Here is a 15,019-nt window from a genome sequence, read left to right as displayed (position 1 = left end):
TGCCACTAACAGCAGCTTTTTTAGCTCTTACCACTGCCATTAACACTCCCTTTATCCTTTTGTCCATGATATCTTTGTCAATCGCTCCTTTGCACCCACCTATCGCTGGCCTTCTATCCAGCTTCACCTGCTCTACCCCACTTAAACAGTATAAGTTTCATCACATTTCTACTTCTCTCTAGCTCTGAAAAAGGGTCATATGGACTCAAAACATCAACTCTGTTTCTCTCTCCACAGATGCTGTCAGACCTGCTGAGTTTTTCCAGCATTTTCTGTTTTTGTTTCAGATTTTCAGCATCCGCAGTATTTTACTTTTATCCTAGAACAATATGTTGTAGATCCAACCAGGGATCAAGCTATTTTGGATCTGGTAAAGTGTAATGAGGCAGGTTTAATAAATTATCTCAGAGTAAAAGATCCCATTGGAAACAGTGACCATAACATGGTAGAATTTAGCATTCAGTTTGAGAGTGAGAAACTTAGGTTGGAAACAACTGTGCTAAACTTAACTAAGGATAATTACAAAGGAATGAAGGCAGAGTTGGCTGGGGTGGACTGGGAAAGTTGTTTAGCAGAAAAGACGGTTTATGAACAATGGCAGATGTTTAAGAAAATAGTTCATGACTCACAATAAAGATATATCCCAGTGAGAAAGAAGGATTCTAGGAAGGGGATAAACCAAGCATGGTTAACCAAGGAAATTAAGGATAGTATCAAATTGAAGGATAGTATCAAATTGAAAGAAAAAACATACAATGTGACAAAGATTAGCAGTAAGCCAGAGGATTGGAAAAGTTTTAAAGGCCAACAAAAATGGCCAAAAAAAAAAGAGGGAGAAAATAAACTTTGAAGGTAAACTAGCAAGTAATATAAAAATGGACAGTAAGAGCTTCTTTAAATATATACAAAGGAAGAGAGAGGCCAAAGTGAACATAAGCCCCTTAGAGAATGAGGCTGGGGAAATAATTATGGGGAACCAGGAAATGGCAGAGGAGTTGAATAAATACTTTACATCAGTCTTCATGGTAGAAGACACCAATAGCATTCCAAAAAATACTAAATAATCAAGGGGTAAAAGGGGAGCACGGGAAGGAAATAAATACAATAACTATCACTAGGGAAACTAATGGGGCTAAAGGCCGATAAGTCCCCTGGACCTGATGGGTTGCATCCTAGGATATTAAAGGAAGTAGCTACACAAATAGTGCATGGACAGGTAGTAATCTTCCAAGAATCCTTTAGATTGTGGAAAAGTCCCAGAAGATTGGAAAACTGCCAATGTAACGTCCTTATTGAAAAAGAAAGGGATACAAAAAAGGGTAACTATAGGCCAGTTAGCTTAACATTCATCACTGGGAAAATGTTAGAATCTTTTATAAAGGATGTAATAGCAGAGCATTTAGAAATACATAAAATAATCAAGCAGTCAGCATGGCTTCATGAAGGGGAAATCATGCCTGACAAATTTATTAGAATTCTTTGAGGAGGTAACAAGCAGGATAGACAAAGGAGAAACAATAGATGTAATGCATTTGGATTTCCAAAAGGCGTTCGATAATGAACTGCACATAAGGCTACTTAATAAGATAAGAGCCCATGCTGTTGGGAGTAGTATATTACCATGACTAGAAGATTGGCTAACTAATAGAAGACAGAGTATTGTGATAAGGGGGGCATTTTCAGGATGGCAAACTGTAACTAGTGGAGTGCCACAGGGATCAGTGCTGGGGCCACAATTATTTACAATTTATATTAATGACTTAGATGAGGAAAGTGAATGTACTATCACCAAGTTTGTGGATGACACAAAAATAGGTGGGATGGCAAGGTGAGGATGACACAAAGAATCTGCAGAGGGATACGGACAGGTTAAGTGAGTGAGCAAAAAATTTGGCACATGGAATATAATGTGGGAAAATTTTGGCAGGAAGAATAGAGGAGCTGAATATGGTTTAAATGGAGAAAGACTGCAGAAAGCTGCAGCACAGAGGGATTTGGGAGTCCTCATGCTTCAATCTCAAAAAGCTAACATGCAAGTTCAGCAGATAATAAGGAAAGCAAATGAAATGTTGGCCTCTATTTCAAAGAGAATGGAGTATAAAAATAGGGAAGTCAAGCTTGGGTAGAGGTAGCAATTCAAGGTGTAGTCAAGACAGGAGAGCAAAATAGTAATATGAAAAATGAGGGTCAGAGTGTGGTAGGAAAGGACAGAGAGAAAAACCTAAGAATACATCGACAGTCAAGACTAGATGTTACAAAGGTAACAAAAAGACAAAACTGTAGGCTCTCTATCTGAATGCATGTAGCATTCATAACAAAGTAAATGAATTGATGGCCCACACTGAAGTAAATAAATATGATCTGATAGTAATTATGGAGATGTGGCGGCAGGTGACAAAGACTGGGTCTTTAATATTGAAAGATATATGACATTCAAGAAGAATAGGAAGCTAGGTAAAGGTGGAGGAATAGCACTGTTAATCAAAGAGGACATTGGTGCAATAGTTAGAGATGACCTTGGTTTAGGAGGTTTGGGTGGAGATGAGGAATAGTAGGGGAAATAAGTCAGTAGTGGTGAGGTCTACAGGCCCCCTAACAGGAGCCACAGTATAGGGCAAAGTATTCAAGAGAAAATATTGAGTGCTTGTGTTAAAGGAATGACAAAAATCATGGGTAATTTTAATCTACACATAAACTGGAAAAATCAGAATGGCAGTAGTAGCCTGGATGAGGAGTTCTTAGAATGCTTTTGAGGTAATTTCTTAGAGCAGCATGTTCTGGAACCAACCAGAAAGCAGGTTATATTAGACTTGGTATTGTGTGACATGATAGGATCAGGGTATTGTGTAACATGATAGGATTAATTAATGATCTCAGAGTAAAGGCTCCGCCTCTAGGTTGCAGTGACCACAATACGATTGAATTTTACATTCAGTTTGAAAGGGAGAAGGGCAGGTCTAAGACTAGTATTTTAAACATAAATGACGGCAACAATGTGGGGATGAAAGCCAAGCTAGCTGAAGTGAACTGGGAAACAATCTAGAGGATAGATCAATAGAGAAGCAGTGGCAGATATTTAAGGGGATATTTCAGAGTATTCAGAATAAGTACGTTCCCTACTATAAAGAAAAATTCTAAGGGGAGGACCCGTCATCCGTGGTTAACTAAAGATGTTAAGAAAAGCATCAAACATAAGGAAAATGCAAACAACTCCACCAAGGTGAATGGCAAGGCAGATGATTGGATAGGATATAAAGAATGGCAGAGAATGACTAAAAGGTTAATCAGGAGAAAGAAATTAGAGTATAAGAGGAAGCTAGCTAGAAATGTAAAAATGGATAGCAAGAGCTTCTACAGGCATTTGAAAAGGAAAAAAAATAGATAAAGTGAGTGTCGGTCCTCTAGAGAGTGATGGTGGGGAGTTAATAGTAGATAATGAGGAAATGGCAGGAGAAATGAACAAATATTTTGCTTCTGTGTTCACTATAAAGGATACAAAAAACATTCCAGTAATAACTGCAAATCAGGTGGTGAACGGGAGAAAGGAACTTGGTGAAACTGAAATCACTAGGGAAACGGTAGTAAGCAAATTAAAGGAGCTGCAGGCTGGCAAGTCTCCGGGTCCCAATGGACTACTCCCTCGGATCTTAAAAGAGGTGGCTAACAAGTAGGAGATGCGCTGGTGTTAAATTTCCTAAATTCGCTAGATTCTGAAAAGGATCCATCAGATTGGAAAGTAGCAAATATAACCCCTTATTCAAGAAGGGAGGGAGGCAGATGACAGGAAACTATAGGCCATTTAGCTTGACATCTGTTGTGGGAAAGTTATTAGAATCGGTCATTAAGGAGGTTATAGCTGTGCACTTAGAAGAGCTCAAGGAAATAGGGGAGAGTCAGCATGGTTTTGTGAAAGGAAAATCATGTTTAACCAATTTATTGGAGATTTTTGAAGGAGTAATATGCACAGTGGAGCCTGTAGACGTACTGCACTTGGATTTCCAGAAGGCATTTGATAAGGTGCCACATCAAAGATTATTACGGAAAATAAAAGCGCATGGTGTAGAGGGTAATATATTAGCATGGACAGAAGATTGGCTGGCTGGCAGAAAGCAGAGAGTATGTATAAATGGGTCTTTTTCGGATTGGCAGGATGTGACAGGTGGAGTCCCACAGGGGTCTGTAATGGGGCCTAACTTTTTATGATTTACGCCAATGACTTAGATGAGAGGAGTGAAGACATGGTAGCTAAATTTGCAGATGACACAAAGATAGGTGGGAAAGTATGAAGTGAAGAGGACATGAGGAGGTTGCAGATGGATATAGGTAAGTTGAGAGAGTGGGCAAAGATCTGGCAAATGGAGTTTAATGTAGGAAAACGTTCACTTTGGCAGGAAGAACAAAAAAAGCAGAGTATTACTTAAATGGAGAACAGCTGCATAATTCTGAGGTGCAGAGGGATCTAGGTGTTCTGGTACATGAGTCACAAAACATTAGTATGCAGGTACAGCAAGTAATTAAGAGGGCTAATGGAATGCTATCCTTTATTATGAGGGGGATTGAACATAAAAGTAAGGATGTTATGCTTCAGTTACATAGGGCATAATGAGACCACACCTTGAATACTGTGTGCAGTTTTGGTGTTCCTATTTAAGCAAGGATGTAAATGCATTGGAGGTGGTTCAAAGGAGGTTTACTAGATTGATACCTGGAATGAGTGGGTTGTCTTATGAGGAAAGTTGAGACAGACTGGGCTTGTTTCCATTGGAGTTTAGAAGAGTGAGGGGTGATTTGGTTGAAGTATACAAGATCCTGAATGGCCTTGACAAGGTGGACGTCAAAAGGATGTTTCCTCTTGTTGTTGAGTCGAGAACTAGGGTGCACTGTTTTAAAATTAGGGGTTGCCCTTTTAGGACAAAGATTAGGAAAATTTTCTTCTCTGAGGGTTGTGCAACTTTGGAATTATCTGCCTCAGAAGGTGGTGGAGGTGGGGGTCAATGAATATTTTTAAGGCAGAGGCAGATAGGTTCTTGTTAAGCAAGGGAACCAAAGGTTATCGGGGTTAGATGGGAACATGGAAATCGAAACACAAGATCATCAGCCGTGATCCTATTGAATTGCGGAGCAGGCTTGAGGGATGAGTGGTCCACTCCTGCTCCTATTTCTTATGTTCTTAAAACTATACAAGGCAGTAGTTAGACAACACCTGGAATACTGTGAACAGTTCTGGTCCCCTTAACTAAGGAAAGATATAGTGGCATTGGAGGCAGTCCAGAGAAGGTTCACTAGGTTGATCCCAGATATGGAGTGATTTTCTTATGAGGAGAGGTTGAGTAGATTGGGCCTGTACTCATTGAATGAGATGCGACCTTATTGAAACATATAAGATTGTTAGGAGGCTTGACTGGGTAGCTGCAGAGAGGTTGTTTCCCCTTGTGAGGCAGTTTTGGACCAGCGGGCATAATCTCAGAGTAAGGGGTCACCCATTTAAGACAGAGATGAGGAAGAATTTCTTCTCTGAGGGTAATGAATCTGTGGAATTCTTTACCGCAGAAGGCTGTAAGGACTGGGTCATTATATTCAAGGCTGAGATGGACAGATTTTTAATCAGTAAGAGAATCAAGGGTTATGGGGAAAAGGCAGGAAAGTGGAGTTGAGGATTATCAGATCAGCCATGATCTCATTGAAGGGCGGAGCAGACTCGATGGGCCAAACGGCCTACTTCTGCTCCTACATCTTATGGTTGGATTCTCTCTTTTTGGAGATGGTCATTGCCTGGCATTTGTATGGCGCAAATGTTACTCGCTACCATCTTCCTTTGTGCTAGGTATGACTCCACCCATGTTATGTAGACAGAAGCTTATTTCAGGGTAAAATTTGATACTAATGTGACCTTCCTCAAATTACTGTTAAAGCATCCAATCAACTGGATCTTGATGCAAGGGTTTATATGATATGAGTTTTGCAGGCTCAACCTTATTCCTAGTTGGTTTCACAGTGCAAAACTGCTTATAATTGCCACTCTCACCTTCAGTCAAGAGGTGGTTTGTGTGGGAAACAGAACTGTCATAATGATGTGTTTTTTAAGTTATGTCATGGTAGGCACAGCTTTAGTTAGTAACTGACTTCAATTCCTGACCTATGATCTTTGTTATTGCACTGGATGCTCAAAATAGAAACATATTCCACTCTTCAGCACTGCATGCAGTCACCTTGATAAGCAGAAAATACTTATCGTAAAAGAATTATGCACAAACACCAACACAGTACAACCATGTAACACCTTCAAATACAGTGAAAGCATCATCATCAAGATGATAACAGAAATGAGAGACTACTGTTATGAGGAGAGACTTATGATACTTTGACTATTTCAACTGAAGATAAGGATAGAGCAGAGTAGAGAATTTTTAAATTGCAAAGAGTTTTGATGAAATAAATTGGGAAAGATTATTTCCTTCGGTTGGGAAGTCAGTGACAAGGGATCCTTAATTTAAAATTGCTACAAACGGGTTTCAGCAGATTTTAGGTGCAATTTCTTTGTCAGAGCACGGGTACAGGGAGTAGTTATGGAACAGACCATTGCAATTTTCTAGATAATCATTTGAAGCAGAGCAAGATAAGAGCTAAGAGGAAACAGCAGGGCAGCAAAATTAGTTTTGGTCAGTTTTAGCAAAAAAACGGACAGAATAGTGGGCCAAATAACTTCCTGTTTTGCTGTAAACATCTATGGCTCTATAATATCCTTTTGCAAAAGTTTAAGTGTTACAATAAGGTATGATAGATGCAAATATTCCTTTCAGGATTTCTTCCAAATATTGGTTAACCTAAAGTGTGATATATTTTCATGTGCATTTTAATTTTTAAACAAATATTGATGATCTAATCCAGGAAGTAGATTGAAAGAGTTATTGAGTTAGTCATTGTGAAGCATTTAAATTGTCAGCAGGAAGTTATTGACTTGGGTGCTTCAGTGATTCTGTCATTACCACTGTGCATGTTAATTTAGCTCTCTTGTTGATTTCAATTTCTCTCATACATTTTTTAAGGTCACCGGCTCTCATAATTTAATCAAAAAAATTGAGACGTCAAGTAGACAGAAAATATGTTCAGAAATAAACGTTGTTCTCAATAACTGCTGAAATTTTTAAAAGATATGCTAGCAATAAGGTTCTTATTATGAGGGGATTGTCCCACCAGAAACCTCACACATACTGAAAAAACTTAAAATAAAAGAGATTTAGCCCAAAGCCATTATACATGAATCATAGATCAATATCCATTACATATCAATTTCTGTGTGCGGAAAACTAGATCTCCAGTTTCCAAACTGACATCTCTGGACCTTTGGGACAGCTTAGACAAAAGGCAAAACAAGCAGTTCCTTTTAGAATTTTAAAACAATTTGATGGAGGTGTGGGTCTGAGAATAATCATAGCTCATGTTATGGCTTGAGAGATTTTTCTTCAGGGTTCCATAGACCGTAGGAATCGTTACATTGGCATTCACACAATGCATAGCTGCCTTAAAAATCTACAGTAAAATAAAAGACTTCAATCTTTCAAGTCAAGCTATGACAGGTTTCTTACTATTTGCACTTGCAATTAAAACTGCTTTTATATCATCAATTCACTCCTAACTTCCGTTGCATAGGTTTTGTGCAGCTGATGACAACATCAGAAATAAACTTCGCTAAAATGGATGATCAGGAAGCTTTGGTGAATCTTCCTGGATGCTGGCTTTCATAAATCTTGTAATTTTAGCCATGGTGCTGTCATCATCAGATTGAAACTGGCAGCACCAGAAAAAGCAGTGACACAATATTAATATAGTTCACATATATTGGCAGGAATAATAATCTATTTCATTAAGCCATGGTATCTATTCCTCTGGAATTAATTTTGTCAGGCTTATGACCAACTGTTGATTAAGATGTTTTATACTGATTACTGAAGTAGATTGTAGACAATCAGCAATTTTCTGAAATTTAAAAATGGTGCAGAGAAATAAAGATGCTCGATGATTTAAAAAAGTATTCGTAAAGAATATACATATAGAACAAATGTGAATTTAAAAGAAAGGGGATAGGAAAACATGTTCTTAGAACAGCTATTACAATGTGAACACAAGAACATAAGAAATAGGATGTGCGCACTGGTCTTAAAATAAATCAATATTCATTCCATTCATAGCACTGGTGCAATTGAAACCCGATACTGCATTAAAACAATCAAACAATCACTCCATCATTAGAAGTAGTTTTGAATGCTGTAATTGTTTGAATTCATCAGTAAAGATCAATCAGATATTTTCAGTGGAATGTCCACTAACCAACCTAGACAGAATGTCAATAATAAAACTTCCTGAATAGTGAGTGGTTCAGCGCAATGCAAATAGCCATGCTAAGAAACCAGAGCTTATTACAATCTGAAACTACCAATTAATTTCCCTTCCTATTTCTTTTCAGCCTCTTTGATATTAGTGCACAGCATCTGTTTTCAATCTGAAATTATCATTCATTACCAGTTTGAAATTACTACAGGTCTATAGATCATCAGGATAAAAAAAATCATAATGATCCAATCATTAATCACTCATTGTCATAAACCTTGTACTTTTAGACTTGTACTTTCATAGCTCAGAGTCAAATATCAGGATTTTCCCGCTGGGGATGGGAAACAGAGGTTGGGTCTGCTTCCAGGCTGCAAATCTGCCCTCATGGGGGAAAAGAGTACCTAACCCCTTAATTGGTCTGGAGACACGCTTGCTGTCTTTGAGCAGGCTCTTGAAGCTAGAGGTTTTCAAGCTTGAAAGGAGCAACAGGCTACATTAGAAAGTAAGTAAGGAAGAGGGTACTTTAAAATGGAGGTGCCTTCGCTCCCAGCTTTTTAAAATTTCAATCATGAAAATAGATCTTCTAGCCAGGTCATCACTTGGAGGGGTGATGGTTAGGGTCTAGCACTGACTCTGGAACATAGCTGAATCATAACCAATCTATGATTACATTGGTATAATTATAGTGAATTACCATAAATTTTTAAAAGCTGAAATTTCATAACAATGCTTGCAAGCTATTTTAGATTGAACTCCTGTATGGATTCCTTGCATGGCATATTCCTTGTGTCAAATAGGACAGGGAGGAAATTCTTAGCAGAAATATGGAAATAAGAAGAAATGCAGAGGTTGAGTTAACTTACACCACTCATAAGATCGTAAGAAATATGTGCAGGAGTAGGGCATTCCGTTCATCGAGTCTGCTCTGCCATTCAATAAGATCATGGCTGATCTTCTTGTGGCCTTAACTCCACTTTCCTGCAAGCCCCCCATAACCCTCGACTCCCTTGTCAATCAAAAATCTGTCTAACTCAGCCTTGAATTTATTCAATGACATAGTCTTCATTACTTTCTGTGGAAGAGAGTTCTAAAGACTAGTGACCTATGAGAGAAGAAATTCCTCCTTATTGGGAGTCTCCTTATTTTTCAAACTGTGCTTCCTAGTTCTAGATTTCCCCCATGACAGAAAACATCCTCTTGGCATCTACCCCATCAAGTCCCCTCAGAATTTTGTATGTTTCATTAAGATCACCTTTCATTTGGCTAAACTCCAATGATTATAGGCCCAGCCTTTCCAAGTACACCCAGATTCTTCTGTTTTGCAGCATTCTGCAGTTCCTCTCCATTTAAATAATATTATGCTTTTCTATTTTTTCCTGCCAAAGTGGAAAATCTCACATTTCCGCACATTATGCACCATCTTGCCACAGTTTTGCCCATTCACTTAATCTACATATATGCCTTTGCAGACTCTTTGTATCCTCCTCGCAGTTTTCTTTCCTACCTATCTTTGTATCAGCAGCAAATTTGGCCACAATACAGTCAGTCCCTTTGTCTAAGTTATTAGTATAGATCAAAAATAGTTGAGGCCCCAGCATTGATCCCTCTGGCAATCTATGAGTTACAGTTTGCCAATCTGAAAATGACCCATTTATCCAGACATTGTATCCTTTAAGTTAGTAATCCTCTGTTCATGCTAATATATCATCCCCAACTCCCTCAGCCCTTATCCTCTACAGTAATATTTTAAGTGACAACTTATTGAATGCCTTTTGAAAATCCAAGTTAACTTTATTTACTCTACTTGTTACATCTTCAAAATATCTAATAAATTTGACAGACACAATTTCCAATTCACAAAACCATGTTGACTCTGCCTGATTGTATTATGATTTTCCAGGTGTCCTGCTACTACCTTCCTAATAATAGATTCTAGCATTTTCCCAATGACAGATGTTAGCTAGTCCCCCGCTTTCTGTCTTCCTCCTTTCTTGAATAGTGTTACATTTGCGACTTTCAATACCTTTGGGACCAATCCAGAATCTAGGTATTTTGGATGATTACAACCAATGCCTTCATTATTTCTGCAGGTACTTCCTTTAAGACCCAAGGATGCAGGTAATCAGGTCCAGTGGATTTGTCAGCCTTTAGCCCCTTTAGTTTTCTTAGTAATTTTTCTCTAGTGATCGTCATTGTTTTAAGTTCCTCTCTCCCTTTTCTCTACAGCTTTTCTACTATTTTTAGGATGCTTTTTGTGTCTTCTACAGTGAAGACTGTTGCAAAAATGTCCAATATCATGATGCATATGTTTTAAGAGTATATTGTTTAGTTAGGAGATTGAAATCTTTAAATGCAAGATAAATGAAAACCCCTGGTGGGAAGTTGATAAACAATCTTAAAGTGATTGAAATTCAACTGGTGGCCTATGTTTATTTAATAAGGTAAGAGTTGGAAATGGAAACACATTAAACATTGGGTGGTCCCTTTCTGAGTTTTGTGTTACAGATGAGGTCTCTACAGTTGTCTTCATGAGGGGTTTAAACAATTCATTTGGTGTCCCAGAGCAAAAGTATGATTTGGGATTTGTAGATGAATCTCTATCTGGAACATCCCAGGTGTGCCATGTTGCTGTAGGGATAGATTGCAGGAAGGTATCTTTGGTTGGGTTTTATCTGTGAGATTTCTCATAGAAGCAGGCAGTTGGAGCCTGGAAACAGCTTTGAGAAGCAGAGAAGGGAAAAATCTGCCATAAATTCCAATAGTTATTTTACCCAGGTCTCTGCTTGAGCCACTTCCACCCACCTCTTAATTAATGTTTCTTTTATTTCACTGTTAGTATAAAAATAATTCAGGTTGTCACAGATAGAAAGGAAATCATGGATGGCAGGTGGGAACATCTGGTCATATCCAAAATTCAGTGCCTGCTATATTGGGTTCTGCTTGATAGATTACATAAGGCCAAACTGCAGTGAAGAGGGTTTTGGTAATATTTTATGGTGAGTTGTGCATTCATTATGCATATTGTAAGGAACTGCTTGTACCTGACGTCCACAAAGAAACAGACTAAATGCTTACTCACCAGTTCCACAATGAGGACACAATGTGTTCACATTGAGGAGTGTCAAGAAAACAAGAAATTGTAATATTTTTCTTCTGGTAATTACCCTGGTATATTTCCTTATGTACTAGAAGTCAGGCCGTTATTGGATTAAGAGCTAGAGTGAAGGCAAGGGTCTAAAGGCAACAGTAAGAAGTGATTTTGAAATGTTAATAAACCAAGAGGAACTTCAATCAGAGTTTTACATAAAACAATAACAGGAATAGTTTGAATTGACTTGTTTTAGTTCAAAGAGAGATATATGCAGGTTGTAAAAAAGTGTAAGGAGGTGAGGTAAGGATAGGGTAAGTTTGTTTTTACAAGTCCAAGGGCTAAAAGATGAGAACAATTTAATCAATTCTGGGAAGAAAAATTTCTGAAGAGACTGGTTGAAACATTAGAGAGATCAAAGGGAAGGAATGTATTTAATGAACTACTGAAGCCTATGTGAGGGAGTAGCTGCTTAGATTTTCCCACAAGATAGCAGGATAACTGGTCAGAACTCCCAGAAGACAGTGTGAACAAGGCCAGGCCTAAAGCCTCAGTTGCTGTCAGCCTCAGAGGACACCCCAAGGAAAAAGCATTGTGTGACAAAATTACAGGCCATCTATAGATTTTAAAATCTATAAGGATAGTTGCTGAACAGAGAAGAGAAAGGTTAGGTCTCCTGGTAGTTAAGTTAAGATTTGTGGAACTGTTTTAAAGTACTGTTTGCCGTGTGAAGCCATTCTGGTGTTTAAATGTAATTGTGTTGTGTTTCCTTTATTCTTTTAATAAATGTTTGCTTTACTATAAAATCATCACAAGTAGTCGGGAAAATCATTTCTCGATTTCAGAACTGCTCCTTATACTACACAAATTGCAAGAACTGTTAAGGACACTTTGCGGGGGAATTATAAAACAAAAAATGACACCAAGCCACATATGGAGATACCCGGGCAGGTGAAGCAGTCCAAATGCAGCAAGACCTGGGCAATATCCAGGCTTGGGCTGACAAAGTGGCAAGTAACAATTGCGGCACACAAGTGCCAGGCAATAACCATCTCCAAAGAGAGAGTATCTAATCATCGATCCCTGACATTCAATGGCATTACCACCACCGAATCCTCCACTACCAACATCCTGGGGGATTGCCATTGCCATTGACCAGAAACTGAACTGGACTAGCTATATAAATACTGTGGCTACAAGACCAGGTCAGAAGCCAGGAATTCTGCAGTGAGTACCTCACATCCTGACTCCCAAAGCCTGTCCACAACTACAAGGCACAAGTCAGGACTGTGATGGAATAATCCCCACTTGCTGGATGAGTGCAATTCCAACAACACTCAAAAAACTTGACACCATCCAGGATAAAGCAGCCCACTTGAATGGCACCCCTTCCACAAACATTAACTCACTCCACCACCAATGCAGTGTGTACCATCTACAAGATGCACTGCAGGAATTCACCAAGGCTCCTTTGATGGCACCTTCAAAATCCATGACCACCACCATCAAGAAGAATAAGGGCAGCAGGTGCATTGCAACACCACCACCTGGAAGTTCCCCTCCAAGTCACTCACCAGCCTGGCTTGGAAATATATCACTGTTCCTTCACAGTCACTTGGTCAAAATCTTGGAACTCCCTCCCCAACAGCACTGGGGGTGTACCTACACTACATGGACTACAGCATCTCAAGAAGGCAGCTCACCACCACCTTCTCAAGGGCAATTAGGAATAGGCAATAAATGCTGGCCTAGCCAGAGGCAGCCACATCCCATGAATGAATAAAAAAATGACTAAAACCTTGGTCAAAGAGGTACGTTTGAAGCAGCATCATAAAAGAAAGTACCCGAGGTGGGGGGGGAGATGATTAAGAAGACAGCTTGCAGTACTCTAAAAAATGTCTTGGGTTTTCTTTTTATTCCAGGATGATCCTGGAATAGTTAGCAGCTTTCGCAGACAAGTGCATTCTGTGCTCCATAAAATTAGATTCATGAATGGTTAAACCAGTTATCTGCTATATTCATTAGAGTCTGCGTCCCTTGGGTTTAAGGGAATGGAGATGAGGGCCATACCGGAGTAACAGAGAGGTCAGGGTAAGAGAGACGTTTTAATGGGGATGAGGACATCCAAGGGCTGATTATTAATCAACATCCTGGCTCACTTAATGGAAGGTGGACAGAAAATCCATCTTGATGGGGGCTGGGGTTTGGATTTGGATGACAGCAGTTACTCTTTTTTTGAAAGTAAAACACTAAAGCATTTCATAAAATTGCCCAGAAAAACCAGACAACTGACAATACTCCAACTGTAGAAAATAAATTTGAGTGACAAGCAGTCCTAGGGTATAAAGGTGATAACTTGTTTAGGATTCCAATAGTACCATTGCTAGACCCCCGGTTACATTTTCCATCAACACTGACTGATCAGTAGAATTTTAGTTACTTTGTGCTTATTGCTTTCTATCTATAATATTAAAATAGGCTTAATTATCCATGAAAAGTTTTACTTGAATTTAATATATACATAACTAGGATGTGACAGTCTACTTACCAATTACTTTAACAAAGTACGCATCAGCATCAAAGTTATTTCGCAAAGCATGGATGGTGAACTTTGAATTTTCCTTATTCTCACTTAATACAAGTAAGTCCAAGATACCCTGTCATATTAAAAAATTGTAACAATAAATAAGAGTGTGAGACAGGTTATCCTTCAAGAATCCTTTTTTGGTTGTGATATTTTCTTCATTTCTTAGTAAATACTTAATGCATGTACCATAAAATTTAAATGTGTTGTTTAGAACTTTCATGAAAAGGAAGATATAGTGCATAAGACATATGTTCAAAATATCCTATAGCATATCCTGTTTAACAAAGAAGATGGCATATTCCAAAGACGACTTGACGACCAACAGGAGGACTTGAATGTATCTGGAAATTTGGCACTTAGGCAGCAGATTACATTTCTTTACGTCGAATTTCAAGTGCTCTGCACAGGAATAAACAGTCCAGAAAGTTGGTATTACTTAAATTGAAAGAAAATAATTTGCATGGAAAATGAATGATTTACAATTGATGTTATTGCAAAAATGACTGGTAGCAGGGAATGAAGCAAATGTGCTGTTGGGATGTTTTGTAAGGTCAATATTGAGCCGAAATAGTGAGGTTAATCTTTGAACTTTATAAATCATAGGTGTGACTATACTTAGAATACTGTGTACAATTCTGATTGCCACTGTACAAAAAGGTACTGCAGTTATTGACAGGATACACAAGAGAGCAACCAGGATGACTGAGGGGTGAAGGGACTGAATTAAAAATGATTCTGTAAATTAGGCATGTTCTCACTAGAAGAGAGGTTGAGGGGTGAGATGACTACTGTTCTTAGGATTCTAAGGGTGACTAGAAACATGCGGACCATGACAAACTATTTCATCTTGCCCAGAACAGTACAACTAGAGGACATGGCCTGTGCATGAAGTTCAAAACTAAATATTATTTCAGTCAGTGAGTGGTCAATCTGTTGAGCAGGATCCCAAGGGTGATTGTGGAAATAAACAGTACTGTTCTACTCAAATGCAAATTAAGTGATTTTTTAAAGAA

The 15,019-nt window shown here is 38.6% G+C and overlaps 1 protein-coding gene across 2 annotated transcripts in view; it reads right to left on the bottom strand.

Annotated features, from left to right (window-relative positions):
* itfg1 (integrin alpha FG-GAP repeat containing 1) overlaps positions 1–15,019 on the bottom strand; it is a 292,356-nt gene that overhangs the window by 91,068 nt on the left and 186,269 nt on the right. For both annotated transcript variants that reach the window (XM_041192254.1, XM_041192255.1), the window contains one exon: positions 13,968–14,076. In XM_041192254.1, coding sequence (XP_041048188.1) covers positions 13,968–14,076 — 109 coding nt within the window. The remainder of the gene's footprint in view (positions 1–13,967; positions 14,077–15,019) is intronic.

This window comes from Carcharodon carcharias, chromosome 7 (assembly GCF_017639515.1).
Source record: "Carcharodon carcharias isolate sCarCar2 chromosome 7, sCarCar2.pri, whole genome shotgun sequence".
In the NCBI taxonomy this organism is placed as follows: Eukaryota; Metazoa; Chordata; class Chondrichthyes; order Lamniformes; family Lamnidae; genus Carcharodon; species Carcharodon carcharias.
The sequence above is the reverse complement of the archived record's forward strand: the minus strand, read 5'-3'. Positions and strand labels throughout refer to the sequence as shown.